The 25,554-nt window shown below is 40.0% G+C and overlaps 1 protein-coding gene and 1 long non-coding RNA gene across 2 annotated transcripts; one reads left to right on the plus strand and one right to left on the minus strand.

Moving 5' to 3' along the window:
* Window positions 1,240-9,705, plus strand: LOC110394339. The gene is made up of 4 exons (XR_002435561.1): window positions 1,240-1,325; window positions 6,376-6,457; window positions 7,515-7,609; window positions 8,265-9,705. It is a non-coding gene; the product is annotated as an uncharacterized LOC110394339 (long non-coding RNA).
* Window positions 14,763-18,832, minus strand: LOC110394869 (endogenous retrovirus group K member 8 Gag polyprotein-like). Its single transcript, XM_021388925.1, has 2 exons — window positions 18,573-18,832; window positions 14,763-18,259 (listed from the first exon to the last, which is right to left on the minus strand). The coding sequence occupies exon 2, from the start codon at window positions 17,719-17,721 to the stop codon at window positions 16,819-16,821; it is 903 nt and encodes a 300-aa protein (XP_021244600.1). The 5' UTR covers window positions 17,722-18,259; window positions 18,573-18,832; the 3' UTR covers window positions 14,763-16,818.

Here is a 25,554-nt window from a genome sequence, read left to right on the forward strand (position 1 = left end):
AGCTGTAATTAGGTTGAGTGGCTGAGAGGGATAAGTCTGAAATTAACAGAGCAGAAGGAAGCAATTAGGGAATAGTATTCCTTCCCATTGCCCTAACACATGCACCTAAATAAATGGTTTTGAAACACGTCTTTAGGAAAACTTTTCTTCCATGTTTTACTTAATTCTTCCAAATTCTGATCTTAACTATCAGCAGAAATGGCAGCAACTTGATAGGGAATGGTGTGAAATCACATTGAGCTCTGGGCTTGTATACTTAAAGTTCAATGAGTCAGAAGAAAACTCTGGATTTTGGAAATTTTGCTTTTGGATTGAAGTTAAAATTCTTCAAATTTGAAAGGTTTCACACCTGCATATATAGTTTTTCATGAAATCAGGTGTTTCAAGTCAGAGTTATCAAGTTCAGTTGTGTAATAGGATCTGAATTTCTGAGACTCAATGAGCCTAAAAGACAAGTTTGATTTTAGGACATATTATAAAGCTAAGTTTTCCTTTGTGTTTTGGTTAATTCAGGTTCATAATTCCAGCTCAAGCCTGTTAAAGAGACAATGATTGAACCACAAAAGTCTGATTCAGTCTGAACTGTCAAAGTTCTTGAAGTCAAGAAGCTTTGAAGCGGGTGCCTTAGAGGTCTAAGCTCATCTGCAATGTTATTATTATTATTATTATTACTTTAATACATATATAAATAGTACTTATTGTGAATAAGCTTTCTTTATTAATAATATACAAGACAGTCCCTTTTGGACCAGGTAGTTCAAATAAGGGTGGCTTCTGTGTGCTCTCCTTGATGCCTGCGGAACCTCACTGACAGTAAGAGGGTTCAGGCTAGAGTCAGTGTCGCCCATCATGAAGGGACCTGGTTATAGTTCAATTTTCCTACATTGTTTCTGAATGAAGATATTTTAACAGTGGGCCAAATTCCCCTGTCATTCCCATCTGCAGTATCTCTGCTGCCTGCAGCTGAACTATTTCAGATCTACTCAAGCAGATCTGAGATGTGACTCTAGTCCAATAAATACAGCTCTGTTTATGTGTGTAGTACTATGACAAGTACTCATTTAAACAAGTGTGTTACATCCCCGCAAAGCTATTACACTTCGAAAAGCGATGCTTTCCGCGTCGCATTCCTTTAGCCATCCAGCAGTACGCTGCTCGCTCTGCAAGGAGAGAAGATGCGCAGCTCTGGGGCCCGCACACCGTTGCGCGGTGGGAAGGAGCCACCTGCTGGCGGGTCAGCGCCGTGCGCTGCGGCAGCCACCGCGGGGCGGGCGGGAGGACATCACCCTCCGGTGGATAGCAGAGGCGACGGAGGAAGGCACCAGGTCTGTAACATGTGCTGGTGATTTGTATTTGTATTTGTTTTGTGTGATTGTTGAACACGATCCAGCAGTGTGCCTAGGTGGCCAAGAAGGCCAATGGCATCCCGGCTTGTATCAGCCGGTGCAGGGAGGTGATCGGTCCCCTGTACTTAGCTCTGGTGAGGCCGCACCTTGAGTACTGTGTTCAGTTTTGGGCCCCTCACTGCAAGAAAGACATCGAGGCCCTGCAGTGTGTCCAGAGAAGGGCAACAAAGTTGTGAAGGGTCTGGAGCAGGGTCGGCCTCTTCTCCCTGTTAACAGCGAAAGTATGAGAGGGAATGGCCTCAAGTTACACCAGTGGAGATTCAGTCTGGATAGTAGGAAAAATTTCTTCTCAGAAAGAGTGATGAGGCACTGGCACAGGCTGCCCAGGGAGGTGGTGGAGTCACTGTCCCTGGAGGTGCTCAAGAAACGTGGAGATTAGTAGCACTGAGAGACATCATTAGTGGACATGGCATTGATGAGTCGATGCAGTGTTGGACTGGATGATCTTAGAAGTCTTTTCCAACCTTAATGATTCTATGATTCTATGATTATTGTTTGTTGCCTACATCAAACAGAGACATAAAATCACATTTGAGTCTTGCTCTGGGGATTGCATGTCTGTCTGTTTGTATGACAGATGCACATTTGTTTGTTATGTACATGAGTATATACAATACATTTATGTATCTACCTGTATTTATGCATATTCTTACATATAACTGTGACAGGCTGACATTTTAATCAAACAACAAACATTTGTGGCAGATAAAGTGTTTTTGTCCCTGTTTTACAAATTATTAAGAGAAGCATGAAAAGGTTAAGATGGGCATTTTCAAAAGCTTAGTTTATAAAGTGTATTTTTAACGATACTTGGTGGTAGTCACCTCTCCAATAGACTATGTTTCTTCGTCCACAAGCTAAACAATGTGGTGCATCACTTGTTACTGCATTTCTTTAAAAAGTTTGCTGGTAGCAAAGAGTTACATAGAGTATAATTTATGTTGCTAAATTATCATTTATACTGAGCACACGACCTTTGACCACAGCCCATTGCAGCACCATGGATTTTCAAATACAATAAAAATGCTTTCCTTTGTTTGTTATCTGCTTGTCCCTTTGCTCTGTTTGGTGGACTACTGTATCTGGATTTTTCCATCTATGCTTTGTCTGTGTTTCAGTTATGGTATTCATACCACATACATCTTACAAAAGTTGAAGTGTTCTTTTCTGCTCTTCCTACAGATGCCCATGGTCCTTTACAGTATGTCCAACCGCACCAGTCACATTACTTTGCTTTCTGATTGATTGAGATAGTTACTGCCTGTCAGGAACTGAAAATGTAAACCTTATCATCATGCATGTTCTGTTAGTGTTAGATTGGATGGCTCAATATCAGCATTTTCCCACCTTTTAACTTGCTTTATATGTCTATATGATATCTCTTCTTGGTCACTCTTGCTCCATACATACACAATGTTTCATTTTTTTCTGTTTTCTTCCTTTAAAAGTGCAGAAAGTTACTTGTTTTTCCAGTAGGCAAAAGTTGTTAAATTCCCTCCCCTTTAGGTGTAGCAGGAGTAAGAAGCAAAATTAGTTTTTAACATTCAATTTCATATCGTGGCTGCCTGAGAGACATGACTGTGCCAGGGTTCCATCAAGCAGTAATAAATGCATGGGGCAGTGTACAGTGCTCTGGGGGACAGCAGTTATCTCCTCTATTTCTGAACCATCTAATCAGTACTAAAAATGTATGTGGCATATCTGCCACAAAAGTTAACATTCTGGAGCAGCAGTGAGTATTTCTTTTTGTTTATTTATCAATTGCACATCTATTTGTCCAAAGGAGTTGAACTTTCCAAAGGAATGTTCTTTTCTGCCTATCCAACTCTTGGCAACTCTGTGTTATACACTGGTAATAGTTGGGATATTTGTCTTTGTGTCCCCAAATGAACAGATACTGTCACTTCATAGAGCCACTATCCCTCTTTCAGTGTAAATTCATCATTTTGCTGTGAGAGATGTTGGATTTATTTCAGTGTTACTTCTCTGTTTTATCCTAAAGCCAAAGGACCTTCTGTAACCTCTGCTGCTCATAAACATAATAAAGTTATAAGGCTGGTTCTCCAGCTGTATTACCTATTCTTCATTCCTTTCTTTAATGTTATATGTTGCTTGCATATAGGATCCCAGGCAAATGTTGTAGGTGGCTATTCTTGTAATTTCCTGGATTGCCTTTAAGAACTCAGTCTATCCATTTTACAGGGTCTGTTTGGAAGTTCCTAGCACCAGAGATTTCTGATAGCAAAGACCTGTGTTCTCCTGCGCTCCAGTTTCTTTGCATTCAGACTAGTACTCTGCTTCTGGCTCTGTTAAGCTTGATAAAAACATCCTGCACTATCTTCTCCTATCGCCTTATACAATAACCGTTGCCAGCTACAGGCCTGATGTCTGAAAGTCCTGTTCTGTCTTTATCTGTTATCACTGAAATAGCTTTGAGGGTAGGCTGATGTCTGGAGACATTTGTTTCTGCAGTGGTACCTGGCAAAAGGCACAGAACAAGTTGTCAGTGGCTGAGTGCTTCAGCATGCCAGAACTCATTTTCAACATCACAATCAGTGACCTTTTTAGTTCCAGAAAAATCAAGCGGTATATCTTCAAGATTACCAAGTAGCAACTCCTTTGCAGTGCTCTGTTCCCTGATGGGAGGTTTCCCAAACATCTAAGACATTCCTGAAGGCTTTTCACCACTGGAAAAATGCTCAAGGCCACAGAACTGAAAAGGCACAGCTGCCGACTCTGGTTTCTGTGAGCACGAGGGCGTCAGGACTTTCTGCTCTCCCTGGTTCCTTCCTCAGCAGCTCTACAAGGCCTGAGGGATCTCTGTGTTTCAGGTTTTGTACCAACTTCCATAAGTGTCTTTGGCTGATTACAGCATGTGTACTGCAGGAGTTGGTCTTACAGTATGTCTCTGTTAGGCTGCTGCCTCTGGAGGGGGCCCAGAGTGACTACTACCTTTCCCTTTCATGGTGGGGACAGTCAGGCATTGTATTGCAACCAAAATGGTAGACCATTGAATCATGGACTATCCCAAGTGGAGGGGACTCAATCATTGAGTCCAACTGCTGGCTCCACACAGAGCAAGCTAACAGTGTTTTCCAAACACTTCGGGCTGTGACCATTGCCCTGGGCAGCCTGTTCCATGCTCACCTTCCTCTGGGGCAGAACCTTTTCCTAAGCTTCACTCTGACCCTCCCCTGACACAGCTCCATGCCGTTCCCTCGGGCCCTGTCGCTGTCACAGAGAGCAGAGCTCAGCACTGCCCCTCCACTCCCTGTGAGGAGCTGCAGCTGCCATGAGGCCTCCCCTCAGCTCCTCTGCTCTGGGCTGAACAAACCAAGGGACCTCAGCTGCTCTTCCTACATCTTGCTCTCTAGACCTCCTTTGAGTGTCCTCTGTTGTCCTTACATTGTGGTGCCCAAAACAGCACAAGATTGCTTTCATAATATTCTCTGGTAATGGTATAGCCTTTGCCTTAACTCCAGTACATTACAAATGATAGCAGCTTTTCTTCCCCGTATGTTAACAGCCCATGTCTGTTCACTGACATACTGTCAGCACTCAGCCACCCTTCTTCACTCATTTGCTACGCTGCCCCTCGGTATTGGTGGGAGTCATCTGCAGCTGTCTCTGCATGTTGGCTAGATCTTGGTCTGTCGCAGATCCCAAAGTCTAATTATAGCTATGGTAGAGTGGTTGATATTTGGTTAAACTAACTTTTTGCTAAACTGTTATCCTGGTGTCAGCCGAGACATTCTCTAACTTTCTTTTCTGTGATCTTTGATATTTTCTCTGCAACAGTGTCTGTCATTGCTTATATGCTTTTCCTGTTCTTCCTCTCTAGAAGCACTTCTAACAGGATCAGTGTTTCCCTCAGTAATTATTCTCTGCAAGGTGGTATGAAGTTCACTGTGAATTGATTGATGCACTCATTCTTTTTTATGCTTTAGTTGTTAGTCAATTACATCTTTTGGCTTCACTGCTGAAAGGGAGACAGATCTTTCCTGGACTGATTACTGCCACCATCGTTTATGAATAATTTACTTGATAATAACCTTGAGAAGACTACATTGCCATAGAGAAAGTGTATAAATGTAGGTTACTACATGAAAAAGACAGTGTCTTGAGGTTCACCGTCACAGCTGACTCATGTCTGCATGTGTAAACTGAAGTTTTTTCCCCAAGATAGTGTGACTACAGATAAGCTGCCTATTAGAAAGAGTCATGGAAAGTGTTAAATCATGCCTAGGCCTTAGGTAGGAGGATGCTGATACCCGGAGGCCATAACTGTGCTTGGGAATATACTAGAAAGGGAGTGGTGTACACAACTGTAAGACTGCACCTTGACTCTGTTTTATCTAATAATTCAGGGATGGCTCCTATTCCTGAAATTAGTCTGATCCTTTGTTAACGGAAATATTTCCAAATATACTGAATAGTAATACTAAAACACAGGATTTTTTTCCCAAGTGCCCCCTCTATGTTCATCTTTAAAATAGTTCATTTCCTTCTTCTGTGTTATCTGCATTGTACTGCCTGTTAGCTCCTGATGTGTTTGTCTGGGGCAGGGGACACAAAAAAAAGTCTGAAGCTGAAACAGTAGTTTCATTCATCTGTCTCATGGCAAAGCAGAAAGATGAATGAACGGATTATTGCGTAACTCTTAGCTGAAATAACTAAGAAATTCTTTGCTGAAATTCTGAAGATACATGAAGAAAATTTCCATAACAAAATCCAGTTAAGACCATTTATAAACAGAGTATAGAGGAGTGCCCTTTAAGGCCCTTAAGAAAATTTTGTTTTTCCATTTTTTTTTATTACAGTTTTGTTTCTTCATCAATTAGTCTTAAGAAATGAGTCAATATTTTTTGTGGCTAGTAGCACTGACTATATAAGCTGCTCAAAAGTACTCATTTCAAACAATTATCTAATTTGAAATTGTGTAATTCATTTTTTTTTTCTGTTTGTCTAGGTGAATAGTGTTCTGCTGTGATGCTCAGGATTTTTCAGTGACATGAACAGACTGCGGAGGCTGCTCCTGTGGGAGGTGAAAGGTAACTTTGCCTGAAGTTCAACTTTGTCTGTGTCCCTGTCAGCAGTGACTGCCAAATCACCTACATTCCACGTGCTGATTTTTCTCATATTTGTGAAAAGAAAGAATGACAAAACCAAGTAAATGTCAGGTATCAGTCTCAGAATGTGGAAAGTCTTTTAAAAATGTGAAGTTTCTTTCAGGTGCCAGAGGAAGCCTTTCATTTCTTCTTTACTGAGCTTGAAGTGCCAGCATAGTGCTGCAGTAGCTGATGGGACTATTTATCTCCCGAATTGCTTTAGGAGAACTCCTTCAATTTCTTTATATTCTCCCTGAGAATCATAGTTGTTTTGTGTTTCTTTTTCTCTAAATACTTTTTATTTAAGCATCTTTGTCAAGAATTTTCCATTCTTTATCTATCCTAAATGTTCATAAACTTTTTCTACATTTCCTTGGTTCCTTACATTATTTTTCTTCTAAGATTTGTTGCAAGTTTTTATGCATGAAGATGATGTCGGGTAAACATGCAACATTGTGTTAATTACTAAAATTGGCTTTAAGTACTTAGATGGCCTTCTTTTACCAGAGTAGCCAGGTATTTCTGCAGTGTGATGAGAGGAGAAGGCAGCAGGACAGCTTAGGATTGTTCTGCAGATGCCTGGCAATAATGTTGGACACATGCAGTATTATGACTAAATCTGGCATTTCTGGGAAGTATGGTGTGTTCTTGTGCCAGCACAGCGCAGCTGATCTGCATATGCACTGCAAAAATATGCAGAATTAGCAGATGAACTGTGCAGTTCATCCTTCACCAGCCTGAAAGTTACTGATAAAATCTAAAATTCTTACATTTCATCCAGATAGAGCTGCTTTCTGAGGACAGAGACTGTATCTGAGAGGAGCACACAGCATCTGGTAGGCAGGGCTGAGAAGTCAGCTACCTCCATTTTAGAGATGGAGTGCTGAGGCACAGGTGACCTGAAAAACACACTCAAACCATTGAAAAAAAAAATTGTGTAGGACTGGAACAGGTCCATTGAGAACAAGATCGATTATGGAATAATCTTTCATTCTCTCAGCATTAATTTTCAGACTTGCTGAAGGAAGGAGATTCCATTAGCAGACCCTTGTTTTGTGAGCAAGAAGAAAGTAATGAAGTATAAAGGCTGGTGAGGTGAGCAGTGTCTGGATAACACATTTTGATGTGTTCTGCCGTGGAATGACTTAATCAAGTTATTTCTCCGGTTACATTCTATGTCAACTGAAGTTATGCCTCATGTCTTGTTAAAATCTGTGGAAGTAAGCTACCTGGAGAATCTGAGTAGCATTTGAGAAGACATGATAATGCAGAAGATCAAGGGGACTCATTGCTAAGAACTGTCAGGGATGTTAACAGAATTACTAGTGAAGAAGAAAAAATGAATCAATGATGAATAATCATGTAGTGTATCAGGTAAGTCAACACATTGTCTCTGCAGTAGTTAACTGTTCCAATGATATGGGTTGGCAATGTAATGAGAAAACAGCAGTGAACATGCACTAATTACATTTGCTTTCAAATTCAACAGAAGCTGAACAGCTGTTTGGTGCAGTAGGTAAATTAAGTGCACTAGTCAGTCAGATCCAATTTTGAAGTGAATCCTTGATGTCAGTCCGTGATTAATGTGTAGGCTGAATGTTTATAGGTGTGATTCAGCTAAAATATTGTCACTCAGAGTCTTATTACCTCTTGCTGCCTTGATCACACCTTCCCTCTCTAAAAATGCGTGTGTGTGTGTGTGTGTGAAGGAAGTAGCAGCTGAGCAAAGCAGCTTCTGTTCTCCTTGCAGAATTTTCTTGTCAGATGTTCAGCTGTGGGGAGTGGAAGGATAAAACAAGTTTGGTTCTCTCCTTCTGAGAAAACAGCTGCTAGGACAGTTTGTAAAGCTTACAGCCTGCTCCTGACATCTACTGGATTGAAGGTAAACTAGGGCACTCATCAGAGGAAAAAGCTGTCCCAGCTCATCAGATCGTGTTAAGAAGAATTTCATGCCAGAAAGGAAAATTCATAGCTAAACTGTATTATAATCACACATGAATTCTGTGACTGTGTGGCTCCATACTCTATTGCATCTTCCTAGCTTTACTATGTCACAGCCACTACGTATAATAAGTATTGGGACCTTGGGCTGGCATGATAAATTATAATTACACAAACTTTTCTTTCTGTGTTCCTGCAGTATCTGACATACATTCTGTAATTCTGGTATTGCACTCTCCAAAAAAAAAAGTCCTGATCTCAAGTTATGGTGTGGAAGGGGTTGGCACTGTTCTGTATAGCTGAAGAAATACCACAACTGCTTCTTCTCCATGAAAAGTTTGACAAAACAGTCAGAAATCAAGAGAAAACATGTTTACTCTCAGCTAAGTGTCCTATTAGAGAGAAACAACCAGGATTTACTTATTTAAGGTCTTTACTTACTTAAATTCAGCTTCTCATAATGCATGAGGACCGTTTTACTTCAATCTTTTTGAAGCCCAAAGTAAACTTGTAGAAAAATTGCTAAGTTTATTGAATAGGATAACCTATTATAATTGTATTAGCAAAGCAATTTTCCTGGTGAGTGACAGGTGACAAGTCATTGTTTCTTGTAATATGAAGTTTACATCTTTATCTTTCCACACCTCAAGTAGCAAGAGCATTTTGTTTATCAGTTTACTTCTAACATTGCAGTTTTGTTTGACACAGTGATAGACTCCATTTGATGACTTAAAATATTATATTAAAAAGGAAATAAAAATTTGGCTGTTTGGTCAATGTTTTTGAAAATGAATTAGTCTTTTAGTGAACTTCCACTCTTAGGCCAGTGCAGAGAATATCTAAGGAGTTACGTTCATCTTTTGTGTTGGGTTACCACTTCCCTCACAGCTCATAAGCAGTCCTGTTGGAAAAGAGGACTTCAATGACATTGATTTAGATACATTTGTTAGCTGCGTACAAATGAAAATTAGTTTTAGGATTATTAATGAGTCTGCAAAGACAGAATCACTACAGTGGAAGACAGAAAACAGTCTGTCATCGCCCGTTCCATGAAAGATTGTATGGTTTTGAGAAATGAAGCAACTTGGATGAGTCATGTAATGAGTACTCACAAGGTCAGACACAAATTTATGGTCCTTAAGTCCTTTCTAAATGCAAATAACAGTGCTAGGGCCAGTACTTTGCTAAATAATCAGATATTGGCAGTTTCAGCATGGATTAAAATAGACTTAGCTAAAACACTTTGAGGGGAATCAAGCTATGTCTTTAAAACCAATCTCCTTTTCATAAAATGATAACTTCTCTGTGTAATGTCACAGAAGCATAGAAAGGCAGGAATGAAGAAGTCACTATACTCCAAATTTCCTAAATCTCCCTTTTCTGGAAGCATAAAGCAAGTACAGAGGAAAAGGTTACGGAGACTTGCTCACTAAACACCATATTGTAGACAAGATAGGCAGTATTGAGCCACATTGTCCCTATCTCTGAAAGTAATTTGCAGTTGCTTTCAGAGCTCCTTGAAGCTTACCTGAAGGTCTACAGAACTGATCAACAAGCATAATCAAAACTGAAAAAGCCGAAAAACCTTTCAACCAACAAAACACCACCAAAAAAAAAATGATAAAACACAAATATATTGTAATGAACAGTCTCAGATATGTTCATCTGAAAATAAGTGTTTACATGGTCAGAGAAAACAGACTTTGAATGTAGAAGGATCTCTTAACCTATGGGTCACAATCCTCAAGTCAGGATTTCCACCTGAAAGGCCGTCCTACACTGAAGAAAAGGATGAAAGTATGTCCACCCACACCTGGCCCTGCCAAAGAGTGGTACTTCTGTCACTCGTAATCTGTAACATAGACACACTGGGAGGAGTATTGGTAACACAGACAGTCTTACGCGTGTGTGTGGAGTATGTGCAGGGAGACCCGATGGTAGAAGCACCATCTTTTACTGCCTTTACAGTTAGATTGTTAATTACATCATTCTTCCTTGAATCATCTTTGCCTCAGTTATTTTTCAAGTCTGCCTTAGAAATATTTGTGTTAGATGTTTTCTCATCCCTCATCTATTACTTAATCTTAAAATGTTGTGAGAAAAGACATTCACCTGAATTGGTATAAAGTATATGTATCACACTATACATTACTTACATCATTCAATAGTGAGGAAGAATAACATCTCTATGCCAAAAGAGAAGGGAACTCTCAAAAATCCTTCCTTTAATATTGCCATGTAGGCGTTAATGATAAAGAGAAGAAGACTTCATGGAAATCGGGGTGTAACACCCACTGCTTTGCACTGATATGCACAGAGAAGATGGAGAACAAGAAAGAAAAATGGAAATTCAAGGAGAAGAATGCTGCATCTGTAAAGTATCAGAAATCCCTCTGCTTAACCTTCTTCTCAAAGGCTGTTTTTTCTTACTGACGTTATTACAGAATTTTTGAGAGGAAATGGCTTTGCAACAAGCTTTGTGTGCTCAAGCATATATACATATACTATCTTATTCTGTTCTATTAAAAAATACTGACTTACTGCCTCTAATTTGTATGATGTTTACCATGCTAAGATCCACTGCTAAAACTGTTGCTAAATCCAGCAAATTAAACTGTAGATTCTCATCTGGTTTGAAATTTACACATAAGTCTTGATATTTAGGCTTAAAATCCAAGGTAAAGATTAGTTAAATGGCAAAAAGTCTTTTTAAAACAGTTAAAATAACCTTATGTATAAAAATATTTTTTTCTTCCTTCTCTCCACAAAAATGAAGCCGAAAAAAGAGAATCTGAAAGGAAGTGAAAATGGACTGTGGAAAAGATTAGGTGAAACAGAACATGACAATACAAATGAATGAGGTGGGTAAAATTATGCTGGATGGAATGCAAATGAAATTAAAGGAAAATTGAATTCAAGGAGATAGGGGGCATGAAATAGATTTATGTCAAATGAAAAATATAGACAAAAATGTAAAGGGGACAGACTGGTATAATAAGACAGTGATTGAAAATGGAGCAATGTAGAAGGATGTGAAAGGGAACAATGAGAAAGTACAAGTGAAGGCGAAGGGCTAGGCCAAAGAAATATTTCTCCAAAGAAATATGGAGAAAGTGATGTCTTATGGTACTAAAGTGAACAATTTCAATAATTATGTAAATAAATATTCAGACATGTACACTACTGGAGGAAAATATAAAAAGAACGTTGCAGTAAAAGAGATGTTGAGAAAAGTGATGTTCTAACTAGTCTCTTCAGATAGAGAGAGATGAACAAATGTAAAGAAATAAGCAGATCTGTAAACTCCATTACCATAGTTAAGTTGTGATGAGCTTACATTTGTCTGTTATTTTGTCAATTATCTTTGTTACTAACCATTGTACGTAAAATTTTAAAATAAAGAACACTGTAGCATATCATATTGCTGATCATTTCATTTCATATTGATGTGTCTCTCAGCTTTTCAGTTACGTGAAATGAATTTTGTAGTCCCAGCATACCCAGTCATGGGCGAATTCCAAATTCTGTCCTTTCTATGTGACTGTGACTACTCAACAAACTTGGTAAATCCTGTCTTTCTCAGACCTAAGAGTGAAATAGAAGAAGGGAAAGAGAGTGTATCTAAGCTTCTGTAGCAGAGCTGTAAATTTGATGAACCTTGTAAAATACAGCCAAACTGTGTCTAAGGCTAGCAGTTCTTCCTTAACTTTTTTTTTATTCTAAGCTCTAAGAATCGACAGTGCTACTCGCTATTAACTCTAGCAAAGATTCATGCATCTATCTTGTATCTCTAAGAAAACTCCTGTGAAAAAGGAAGGAAAAAATGTTTGACAGAAAATGGAGGATCTAGTCACACTAGCAAAAGAAAACATGAAACAGAGTGTGCTGTATAATTGATTTTTTTTTTCCTGTCAAGGCAAAAGGTTGGCAAGGCTAACTTACACTTAGTGTTATGAAAGTGAGACATGAATATATTTCCCAGCATATTACTTCTGAATCTGATAACCAATTATTTTCTTCTAAACCCTGCAAAATTACTAAAGTTCTAATACAGTTTTATATTCCTGAAGAGACCTGTGACTCATAAAATGTGGCAATCAGGCACAGACTCAGATGTGAACGATCCCAATCCTTTATTACAGGTTCTAACATCCCTCATATACATTCACAAGTTTTCTCTTTTAACTTTCCCACCTGCCTTTACATGTCAACAAAACATTCCACAAACATTCCCTGACTGTGCATGCAGGTGCTTATCCAATCAGAGCCATGAGTTGTTCCTTCTGCTTTTCTCTTCTTCTGGAGATGTCCTTGTTCTCAGCATTGCTTTCTCATGCTGTTTATCTTGCTCCTCAGCTTGTGCTCTGAATAGTCTTTCTTGCATTCCCACAGTTCCCCCTTTTTGTTTATTAGCAAACTATTAATATACTACAAAATAATAACACTAATCATATTGGTAACATAATCATCGTGACTCAATCAAGGCTTCTATTGACAACATGCTGAACATAAGAAAAGAGCTGCATAGAGGATCACAAATTTTTTAGTCAACATATGCACACTTACACAGACATCCATTTTAGATAATCCCATAAATGCAAGTGGAAACTCCCTCATCTAGTGCATTATTACTTACTGACCCTTGAGAAAGGGCAAACCACCAGAAAGGAGAGAGAAGGAACATGCCGGCGGTGGATGCGATAGGTAGCACCAGCAGGGCATCCCCTGCTTCAAAGTGCGCTTTTCCTCTCTCACCCATCACAGACTCTCTCCTGCTTTTATTCTTCTCAGGGTCTGCAGGGTTTGTTCCATTTTTTACACTGTATCTGTGTGGCCAGTGCGTTATACAGAGCCCAAATGGAACACCTGCTCACAAAACAAAATAAACTACTAAGGTTAGCTCTCTCTATGAAATAAAATATTTGCAGAAAATATTTACAGCTATAGCCACTTACTCTCATGGTTTCTTGATGACCTTGCCATCCTTGCTCACCAACATATTACTGACTGAATCAAGATTGCCCAAGTCTTCATTAATTTGAACAAGTACTTGATTTATTTCTTTGTTAATCATAACCTTTACACGGGATATAATGCAAAGAATGCTGATTAAAAGGCACACAAAAATCAGGAGAAACATCAGCCCTAACTTAATTTGTTTCTGAATCCAAGGGCCCAGACCTTGAAACCACTCATCAAATCACCCCCATGAAGTTCCCACGTGTAACTTCTGTATGCCTTCTTGCAGTTGCTGAGTGCTCTGATGAATGGAGGTGGAGTGATCCGACAAGTTCATACAGCACATTCCCTCAGCATCCTCACAACCATGTCTGTGTGCAAGAAGCAGGAAGTCAATAGCAGCTCTGTTCTGCAGCATAACATGACTATCTGAGTCTACATCCTGTAGCAGACCTGAGAGTGCTTGCAAGGTTGCGTTAGTCTTTTGCTAAGCCAGCATCCTAATCTAATCAAACTAACTAATGCTTTAGTAGCAGCTACCCCCAGAGTAAAGAATGATGCAAACACAATTGATTTTGTGTTCCAAAATTCAACCTTGTCTTTGCAATCTTTATCAAAAGCATGAATGTTTCCTTGGATCCTACTATAATTGTGGTGCTTTGCAAGGATCATAGTCAGATTCGGCATCAATAAGGTCAGCCTGCCCAAAGAGCAGGGCCCTCCTTTTCTATATGGTGGAATGGTCAGCCATGTGCGATCTCCACATATCAGAAATACTCCTCAGGGTAACTAAAGGGGTAAATTACTTGATTTTGAAATATTTGGAGACATGTAATTACACCAGGCTGACGCATTTTTATACACCACCATTGTAGCATTGACCGATCATGAAAGAGATTGATCGTTACCAGAATAATTGAAAAATACGCACCAATCAATTTTTGCTGATCCTATAAGTTCTAGCTCCTGCGGGGATAGCAACACTGGGGCCAAGTGGGGTACCCATTGGTCCCACATATCTACCATCCACTTCCCTCCCCAGACCTTCTCTGTTGCACAACTGAGAAAGCACTAGTGGCTTTAGACAGTTGTTCCCATTTCTCTTGATCAAGGGAGAGCCCTACCAGACACATAGTAAATGGAGAGTCAGGGGATGACATTGATAAGCAAAGTGTGTTCTGTCTGACAGTGTTGGCAAGTGTCACCCACACATTAGTTTTAGGCTGTGAAGGTACCCATACAGTATTCATGATGATGGTGCACCAGATGAAGGTGATGCCAACAAATGAGGTCGCACTGCCCTTGGTGGAATCCATCGCGGTCCTGCACCTGTGGAAACATAAGCATAACCTCTCCCCCAAGTTATCAGTGGGAATGGGCCTTCCCATTGACCCGATTTTTTATTAGTACAGTAGCTTTTCCATGAATATTCATTCTTTCCTCGTTAACTGAAACAAAATTATGGGCTATCGCTGGTCCTCCATCATCATGCCATCGATTTAAAAAGTTCAATACATATGTAGTTTTGGCAAGCCTTTCTGCTGGAGGTGTCTTCTCCAGTCCCCCTATTTGTTTATTTAGCATAGCTTTAAGGGTGGTATCCAGAGATAGAGAGGGCATTATCTGTTGGCAATCAGGGCACGCTGTGTTTATCTGCTGTGCCTGATTCAAGCTAAGCCCGTAAGATTTTTGCAGTGCTTTAGCGTTCTGGTGAAAAAAGGCATGTGGCAGTCGAGCCTGTTCAAATGAATTGGGGAGTACAGTTACACTAGCTAATTTATCCGCTTATCTAGTTCTACAGTTTGTGGAGATCCCTTTATCGCTTGAATATCTGATTGCTATTGGCCGGGTGCATCCTGCCACATGATTAGCAACCAACCTGTTTTCCCTGACCCATCCGTGGAGATCTCCTGTAATTTAAAATGGATTTATAACAATTTATGCCCCGGTGGGTGTATTGATGTCACTCCAGTGAATCCATCCATTGCCACCTGAAAAGGCAATGAATCACTGGGACAAGCACTGCAACGTGTTTGTAGACACAGATAACGTAACCATCAGTGGTTCAGACACGCTCAGCAACAATAACCTTTGTCTTTCTCGCATAGTAAGAGCAGCGATCATTTCAAATTTTGTAATGATCGTTTTGGAAAACTGATGAGGCAAAAAGATCCATTCCAGTATCAAAAGTATTATCCCACTGAAAGAGAAAAGTGTAAGGTTGGAAATCTGAGTTCAATACTATTAATTGAAACGGAAGGGCAGGGTCATATCGCTGAGCTTGTCTCTGAGACATAGCTGTGGCAACATCCTGCAAAGCTTGCTGCGCCACTAGTTTGAATTTCTGAATTTAGCTTAAGGCACTATGGAAAGATATTCTGATTTGTATTTTGCCATCGCAAATATTTCCATGGCGAACTCTCTTGAACTTTTTCTGGAGCTATCTCTAAGCCACAGCCTTTTATGGCATTAATGACTGCAGCCATGGCATGTCGCATGTTGTCAGCTGACTTGGTTGCCACAAGGATGTCATCCATGTAATGGTAAATAACAGCATTAGACAGTTTCTCCCTCACAGGGGTTAAGGCTCTGGCAACAAGCCATTGACAAACTGTGGGGCTACTTTTCATGCCCTGTGGTAATACTACCCAAAGATACTGCTGGGTTGGTGCCGACACGTTTACAGAAGAGACAGAGAAAGCAAACTTAGGAGCATCGTTGGGATCCAGAGGGATGGTGAAAAAACAGTATTTTAAGTCAGTAACAGTTAGGCTATGCCAACAAGCGCTGTGTGCACTGGTGTAGTGGGCCAGTGTGACCGCCAGGTGCAATCACAATCACATCAGCACCTGTGTCTAAGATTCCTGAAATGTCAAATTTCTGTGGGGGGTTGCCCGGTTCCAGTGTGCAGGTTAAGGTAGATCAAAGATCTGACACCCTTTGTGTCCATAATATCTGGGGTGTCCCTGTAGATCCAAACCCTGCAGCCCGCCTTTCCATGGGCGCAGGCGGTACCGACCGTGCCTGAAAATAAATCAGTTGAGCAATATGAGGGCCCACCGGTACTGCACATGGGGGCATGAGTGTCCAAATGATAATTTTAAGCTCTCCAGAATAATCAGCATCTATGAGTGCTGATAACACAAAAAGACCTTGCATTGTGGCTGATGAACATTCTAAAAGTAAAGCACTCAGTCCCTTTCCCAGTGGAACATTTACCCCAGTAGCCACTGCTCACACTGCCATGGAGTCAAGGATTACTTGTTTGGAGGCGGTCACGTCCACTCCAGTGCTGCCACGGGTCCTGACATATAACGGAGGGTCACTGGAATCGGTTGTGTCAATATCTGCACTGGGGCTGTGTTGTTCACATGCCCCCGCCATACACTCTGACCCCCGTTTCCCTACATGGATTGCCTATCTTTATCAACGTGAGAATAGCATTGTTTCACATAACGTTGTCCTTTACAACACCTTGAACATACTGGGGGCCCAGGGGCCTTTTTATTAGGACAATCTCGGTGTAAATGACCTGGCTGTCCACACGCAAAGCAGTTTTGCGAACTCAATTTCATGGCTGCGATTGCTGAAGCCATCATGTTACACTGGTACTGCACAGTCCCTATCTTGTTGCACGCGTCTGTCATTTGCAGAAGCGTAGGGTTAGATAAAGGGCGAAGCACTTTTCGACAATCCTCGTTAGCATTTTCTGTTGCGAGCTTTTGTAACAGTATCTCTCGTGCCTCCTCATTTTTGATTTGCTTGTCAAGGCTATCTTTCAGCTTGTCAATAAACTGCACATAGGGCTCAGTAGGACCTTGTTTAATGCTGATAAATGATTTCTGTGGTTTCCCATCATCTGGGACTTTCATAAAGGCACTAAAGGCTAATTCCTTAGCCTGATCCAAAGCCGCAGCAGGCAGCTGCACTTCGGCTGTTGTAGTAGCAAAAGCAACTTCCCCTAGCAGTGCATCTGCCCCAAACACCTGCAAAGGGTCTCCTTGCTGTCTCCCCAAATTCTCAATTGCTTTTTGTTGGGCCAACTCTCTCCAATATCCCATCCATATCGTATACTGGGTACTCATCAGAAGCAATTTTGCCGGGGTCTTACAGTCACGTGGGCAAAGAGTGTAGCTCTTCATTATTGAGCTGAGTAGGTCAGTCTTATATGGAGACCCTAGCCGCAAGTCGAGAACTGCCTTCCCGATATCCTTTATCAGTTGGAAACTCATTCCTTCCCATCTGGGGAGTCTGTTTGGCTCACATATCACATAGCATGCAAGTGCCGAATGCAACCGAAGGACCATTTCAGGATCTCATCTTGATTCTGCCTCCTTTCGGGTGGCTCGTCACATACCTGGGGGAGAACCATCCTTGTCTCTAACCAAATTACATACGGGCGGCAGAAGCAGAGGGGCAGGCGGCGGGGACGGGACGGAGGGCGGCCGCGGCACGGGGAGCGGCGGCGGCGCGGCGAGCGTCGGGGGGGTTGCAGAGGGCGGCCGTGGGGCAGGGGCAATCCGGAGCGGACTGCGACCGCGGGGCTGCGGGCGCCTCGCAGCAGCGGCGGCGGCGGCGTTCTCCGGAGGCCGCGATTGTAATTCTCCCCGACGTGGGAAGAGGTTGGAGTGGCGGACCAGGTCCGGGCAGGAGCTGCTTCCCTCACCGACGTGCAGTGGCGGGGGTGGGGACGATGGGGAACCGTCGGAAGAACTCGTACTTCCCTGCCGAATGTGTTTGAGCGCTTCCGATATTTGGCGCCATATAGATTAAAGGTTAGCCGCCGTTTTATCTGCAGTAGTTGCAGCATCCCAGAGTCTTATGCCAATTTTGTCCCAAACCGCCCTGTCAAAAGAAAACCCAGATTTCAGAAACTCAGGGACATTTTTGCTTGTCCATTTAAGAAAACTAGCTAATGCTGAGGTAGATGCAGATCGATTCTGAAACTTTAAAATTCTCCATAATGCTTCGAGATTTACTTGTTGCTCCTTTGTTAGTGAGCACCTTGTACTTCCCCATATAGACTCCAGTGTTAAAAGGGGGTCACTCAGAGTATGATCCCACTTCACATGATGCTGCTGCAGAATACCCTCCATCATCTGGTAAACTGCTTTTTGTACCTTGGACATTTTCCCACCCATAGTACCCCACTGCTCACCTCTATACAGCACAGATGACATTGCCACGCAGCTGGTCCTGCTTCCAAACCTGGCCCTGCTTCCTTTCAGCAGTCTTGAGTTCAGTGAGGCCTGTTCGGGCACCATTTGTGGCAATCAGGCACAGACTCAGGTGTGAACGATCCCAATCCTTTATTACAGGCTCTAACATCCCTCATATACATTCACAAGTTTTCTCTTTTAACTTTCCCACCCACCTTTGCATGTCAACAAAACATTCCACAAACACTCTCTGACCATGCATGCAGGTGCTTATCCAATCAGAGCCATGAGTTGTTCCTTCTGCTTTTCTCTTCTTCTGGAGATGTCCTTGTTCTCAGCATTGCTTTCTCATGCTGTTTATCTTGCTTCTCAGCTTCTGCTCTGAATAGTCTTTCTTGTATTCCCACAATAAAATACTTTATCCACTCCAATAAATACACAGAAGTGATGCACTCGCTTTTTTTTAAATTTTATTTTACTTTGTCATATTTTCCATATATTTGCTATGGAAAAGTAACTTTCTGTTTGGAATCCTTTAATATTAGAGCAAAAGATCAAAAAGTTCCAAAATGTATGTGTATTTCCAAGGAGAGAATGCAGTATTTACAAGCTTGCCTGTTAAATCAGCTACCTGGAATACCTTCTACTTTTGCTTTCCGGAGACAGTGAGATCAATTCTTTACATTCTAAGCAGCATTGCAAAAAAAGACAAATCAATCACATTGACCAGTCACATATTTGCATATAAAATGCAGACAAACATCCTGCTATAAAAATGGCAAAAGAATGATGAAGAAATAAAACTTTCTAAGCTACTCAACAACACTCATGATTAAAATCCATAATCTGTCAAATTCACTCATAAAGTTTACTGTGTGCCATAGTTTACAATGAAGCGTGATGACTAAGACTCATGTTTACTCGCTGTCTCCCTGTCAGCCTTTCTGCTTTGATTGAAATAAAGCCAGATATATCTTCTGCCAACACAAAAATCAACAGGTGTAAAATAGAAGTGTGCATCAGTTTATATTATTGCTGCAACATTGTCCCAAATCTTGAAAAAAATGTGTAATGTACATAAGTATACTAAGGTTATAATTTCTCATACTTTGAAGTTGTCAGAAACAAAAATTTAAAGATAAATACCTTTGCTCAACTACAGTTTTATACTCTTTTAAATATTTATTCTAAATTTCCGTTGTATCATGCTGAAATTTATATTTTCTGCCAATATTTTGTGAGGTCTATCAGTGTGCCTGGGGATTGAGGAAATGCAATGTAATTCTCAGATACTGCAGTTTTAAGATTGATTCTCTTTATATAAAGGGCAGATATGGGACTCACAGGAAGGGGCCTTGTGCGTTTCAAGCATAGACATGATTTATTTTTGAGACACTAATTTCATTGGTAAAGTTGACAAGTCTGTTCCCATTCATGCTAGGTGCCAGGGGCTCTAAAATCAGTGTCATCAAAGAACTGGTTAGACTGGATTTAAGGGATGAATTGTGGTCACAGCAAAACTGGAGCCTACAAATTTCCCTCTATGGTTGGTAGAATATTCTATCAATTTTGTGACATTTTACAGAGCCTTTTCAATTAAGGGAGGGATCAATCTTTAGGCTGTGCATAGTGGCACTGAAGCTGTACTCTACTCTGTCACTATGGTGGTGTTCTTACTTAATTCAGAAGGCTGTTTCTCCTTGAACCCTGTGCTTTGTATCTTCAGGATTTCTTACGCTGCAACTTAATGTGTTTCCTTTCACCTGCCTTGCCTTTCAAAAAAGTCCCTACAAAACAACAGGACAACAGAAAAACAAACAACATTCTATCCATCAAACAAACAAAAAATCAAGATGTCTGAATTGCAATATTTCTGAAAATTTCACATTTGGAGTGCTAAAGATACTTACAGCTATTCCGTATTGTTACCAGAGTTGAGATGTTCCTGCTTATCAAAAAATGTTATTTGAAGGCCATCCTACCAGTTTTGGTTTTAACAATGAACTGGTAGAACACCAAAGAATAAAATCAAGAAGAATTACAAAGTATGTGTAAATGTTATTTCCATTTTTAAGAAAATTGGATACAAACTTGTAACTGGAACACAAACCTATTGACAAAAAGATCATTCACTATATTAAAGCACAAAACAGTTTTACTGTGTGATATGAAACTGCTGGCCCACACTAAAAATAGTACTATGCACCACTGTACTAAAAAGGTAAGTTTGAGTGTCAGCAATATACTTTTTTCTGTGGCTTAACCAATGTAATACTGAAATTCCATTATCCTTTAATGGTAAAAATGAGCCCTTCCTTCTTTCCTTCCTTCCTTCCTTCCTTGCTTGCTTCCTTCCCTCCTGTCGTGTTTCTCTTAAAAGTCAGCCTCACAGTGAATTAATTCATTGCTCTCTTCCAAGATAATAGTGTATGAATTGTTGCAGATATGACACAAGCAAGCATACGTACACGTAAATTAAACATATGTAGTGACAATTATACGCCAAAATAAATTTAAGTTAATTTGACAGTTGAAAAGGATTTTTCATCCTGAAGTTCATGTACGAAGACTAAACCTGTGGTAATACAGGACTGCTGTATCGACTGACAACATACATTTTTTGTTTGTCAATACTTTTTCTGTTTGGAGATAGTAGAATAACACAAAGACATCATTTTAATTTTAGGTATAATTTAAAATGGAATTATAATTTAAACAATATCAAAATAAGCTGTAATCTAACAAAGATGGTTTGGTGTCTTCAGTATTTTAACCCTCCAATGCCTTTGTGTAATAACAAGCAGCACCGTGGAAAGCAGAAATGGTGAAGGCTGGTTTTCTATAGTCTTGCTTTCTCTGTTTGATCTGCTGGTGTCAAATAAGGAGTGAGTTCTGACTACAATGTTTCCATGGCTGGAAGTTTCATAACATCCCTCTTGGCAATGGATTTCTGGATATTTTGTAAGAGCTGAGATCAGACTACATTCTCTCAGTGAAGAGACTGAGTAAGTCATCCTCCTCCAACTGGATGCCATTTTTTCTTTAAGCTTTAGAAAAAAAATACACTAGGACTTGTACTATCAACTCAAATAGTGTTTAATATAAGCAGAAGTTACAGAACATGTACAAACGCACGTACACTATATATACATAAAATATAATTTCATAAGCCTTGTTTCTTTGGGATAAAAAGGAATTACTGCTTTCCAGAAAGAAGGAGAATAATTCAAGAAGATTAAGAGGAAAAAAAAAGAAAAAAGTTAAACAGCTTCACTCATCCTCTTGCTGTTGTTTATGTGCACTATTCCATATATGCAGATAAGGATTAAGTCCTTGAATTTCATCGCATTTGAAGACATCTAAAGCAAACTAGTAAATATAACTATATTTAGTCTTTAATTTATTAGAAAGTATGTTTAATGATGCTATAACATACTAGCTAGTAAATCATTTAGGAAAATATTTTCATGTTCTTCGCTGAACACTTTGAAACATCTTTTAACTTATGCAAGCTTATAGAAGATTTCAGTGCCTTTGAAATAAATATAGCTGCTCTGTAAAAACAGAAGTTTGGTACTCCAAAGAGATAATAATCTCAAGGAAGAATTTTAAGTCTCATCCTGGTTTATGCCTCATAATTTGACCTTTGTCTGTAAAAATGAGAATTTCATACAGGTTAGTCTTCTGTTTCTTTGTTTTTTAAGGGTGACTCTCCAATAGTGATGCTACAATTAGTTACAATTAGCAACAGAGAGGAAGAATGTCAAGGTTATTTATGAACTCTGAAGTATTTGAAGGGCAATTTAAATTTGGTGGGAAGAGAAGAGCATCAGGAAGAGGAAAGAGGATTGTTTCCCTGAAATTTTCTCTTTGAAGGTTTTATATGAAACAGGCTTAAAGACTACACTAAATATACTACGTATTATCCTTCCTTTAGCACTTCTTTTTGCACCACTGATAAAACCAGTGAAATAAAAGTAAAGCAAAATGTTCAAATCAGTGAGAGATGCTAAATGATTTTCAGTTTTCAGTTCAGTTTTTTTCTGCCTCTTGATTCAATGTTTCCTTCCTTTCCTTCCTTCCTTGTTTACAGTTTTCTAACTTACTATGCACGTGCTTGAATCTGGAAAAAACTGAAATGGTCTAGTCTCATTGAGACATTCTTCTTAATTTGTACCTTTGCAATCAAATGCTTTTACTGATCAAAAGACAGTTTGAAAACCACTTACAATGTTTTATTTTTTTTCTTCCCTTGAATGCCTGTGGATCAATAACTTTGGAAGATTATGAGGACTTGAGGTGTTCTTGCTATTGTTGTGTAAATGTGTGAGATTTTATGGTGTATGTTTAGTACAATGGAAGTGAAGTTTTCAGGTAAGACACCACCAACCACCTTAAGAATTTTCTTCCTTGAGCTACCACCTCAAAGCAGAGGAGCAAAGAAAGGACTTCCCATCAATTTCTCTAATGTTGGTGCACATTTGAGTTTATTGGATTTTTTTTTCTCCCACCTTTCTCTGCATCTGAGATTGAAAGGACAAAGATTAGTATTAGTATTGCAAAACTTACTGTATGTCCATCTATGATTGTAAAGAGTGGGCGAATTGGGCTTTGGGCCTGTAGGTAAGTGAGTTTGAATTAGGTGGGTGAGGGGCTGTAACTCAGAGCAGAAGAGACCCCCAGGGAGGAGTGGTGATTAAGAGGCCCAGGAATAGTGAGCAGGTTGAGAAGGGGTGAGAGAAGTTTGGGATAGGACAGTGCTGGGAGCTTTGTAGTAAAGTGGTTGGGGGCATCTGTGCCCAAAAGGGGAGGGAAGAAAAGGGGTACCTCCTGGTTGAAAAGCTGGCAGTTGGAAAGAGCTGGACAAGACTGTAGACAAGAAGACAGCAGGCTCAGCAGGGGATGGACCCCAGCCATATTGTGCTATGAAATAAGGACATGGTTGTCACCATAGCATAACTCTGTGAGTATGGGCCTGCCTACAGCCCTACCACGACTGGCTTGCATACACTACCGTATCCCACCTTCCCACATGAGGTAATGCAAGTCTACAGATCTTGCTCAGTGCCCATTTGAAATGGGGAAGTGCAGAGATGGATCTGGGCTGAGCACACACTGGTGGGATGAAGCAGATTTCCTCCACCCTTGATGCATTTATTGTTTCACATTGAGCCCGCATTTCTCAAGTATACTTGGTGATATATCCAAACACCTGTAAAACATAGATTAAAAATCCATGATAGAAATTAACATTGTTTAAATAAAAAAAAGGTAATACTAAATTATTCTTTCATGCACAAAAGTATTTTTTTTAACACAATCTTCAAATAGTTAAGTATTTGGAGAATATATTTATAAACTGACAAATTATGTAACTTGCCCAGTGGCGATTACCAAAAAAAAAAAAAAAAAGGGGAGAGAGAGAGCACATATGTCACTAAAACCATCTGTTTTGGCAGATTTTTGAGCCTGCAGCATTTTGCTGCATTTTGAGAGTGGCCATAGTGGCCAAAAGATTAAGGTTTTCGGGTAGAACATTGTTGGATTGTAGGTGCCTGATCTGGCCGCAAGAGAGCACTGCAAATCCAAGAAAGGCCAGTTTCAGCGAATGAAGTTCATGAGACCTGAATGTATTGCTTTTTCCTTACTGCTGTCGGAAGGCTCTAGAAATAATGACTGTGTTTATGGACGTTAGTACCAGAGAGAAAATTAATTATTTAGGGTTGTTTTTTTTTTTTTTCTGAGAAGTGAAAAGGTCACCTTTATTACATATAACTTTGAAAAATACTGTGATCTCGCAGATCATGAATCATTAAAATGCAAGCAGTGATTGAGGTTTTCAGAGCCCACATATTTGTTTTACTTGTCCTTTCAGGTTTGAAAATGGTGAATTTTTAAAAATATATCATTAAGAAACTCTACCTTAAAAAAACAAACACTGGCATTTCTTCCATTGTGACAGCAAGGGAGACGGGAAGTGCTGAAAGGAATGTCTGAGAGAGGTTATGCAGTATTTTTGCAACATTAAAACGAGAGAAGAGACCTAGTATGCAAAGAGTAAAGACCAGGAAAGTGGAGAAAATGGAATTCTGGAAGGAAAAAGGAGAGCTCTGACAGCTCTCCCCCTCCTTGCCTTTGGGAAATCCCACACATTGCTTTGCATGTGCATCTCTTGATGTTGTAGCGTAAAGTTGCTGAGTGAGTCTAAGCTTATTTTTTCTCCTTTTCTGGCTGTCATTTACAGATATGACGTTATTTATTGTGCAGGCTTGAAAAAAAAAATAACACTGTCTCCTCATGATGCCTTACAACCCTCTTCTCTACTCCCATGACATTGCACTGCTGTAGAGTCCTGTCACCATCTGCAGAATGGGATCCTTCCCTCGATGTAATGTCCCATGTAGCCTCACAGCTCTGGAAAAACTAAGTGAGGGAAACTGAAGTAGAGTATAGTAGTACAAATGCATCTCATCATGGTTTGTGTCAGGGAGGCAACAACATTTTGGGGTGGAATGAGGAGACATAATAAGTGGGTTGAAATAATAATGGAATCGAATTAAAAGAGACAAAATCATACACATTATGTCTGCCAGGTTAATCAAGTCTATTTAAGAGAGTTAACAGACATTTCAATGAGTGCCTGCTAAACTTGCCAGCTACAGGATCTTCCTGTGGTGAATCTAGTGATGTGTGAGTGTACAAGCAGCTTGATTCTTGTACAGAAGTACACATTCATGATGCAAACTTCTGAAACTCACTGAAAATAAGCAATTAAAGAGTAGTGTGGATAAAAGGATGTTTCTATGGTATTAAACAATAACATTAGTTCTGTAGGAATTATATTTTAGCCATTAGATGTCAGATTGAAGTAGCTTCTAATTTGTTTCATACATTATGTTTCTTCTCTGCTGACTGGCTCCAGAACCTTGACAAGGAGAAATCTAAGGTACAGTACCATACAACTGGAGCTGAGGTTGAGCA

Source organism: Numida meleagris, chromosome 2, assembly GCF_002078875.1.
Source record: "Numida meleagris isolate 19003 breed g44 Domestic line chromosome 2, NumMel1.0, whole genome shotgun sequence".
In the NCBI taxonomy this organism is placed as follows: Eukaryota; Metazoa; Chordata; class Aves; order Galliformes; family Numididae; genus Numida; species Numida meleagris.

What these genes read in the sequence shown, in the direction of transcription:
- LOC110394869 (XM_021388925.1), bottom strand. Translation starts at nt 17,721, where the DNA reads ATGGTCCTTCGGTTGCATTCGGCACTTGCATGCTATGTGATATGTGAG.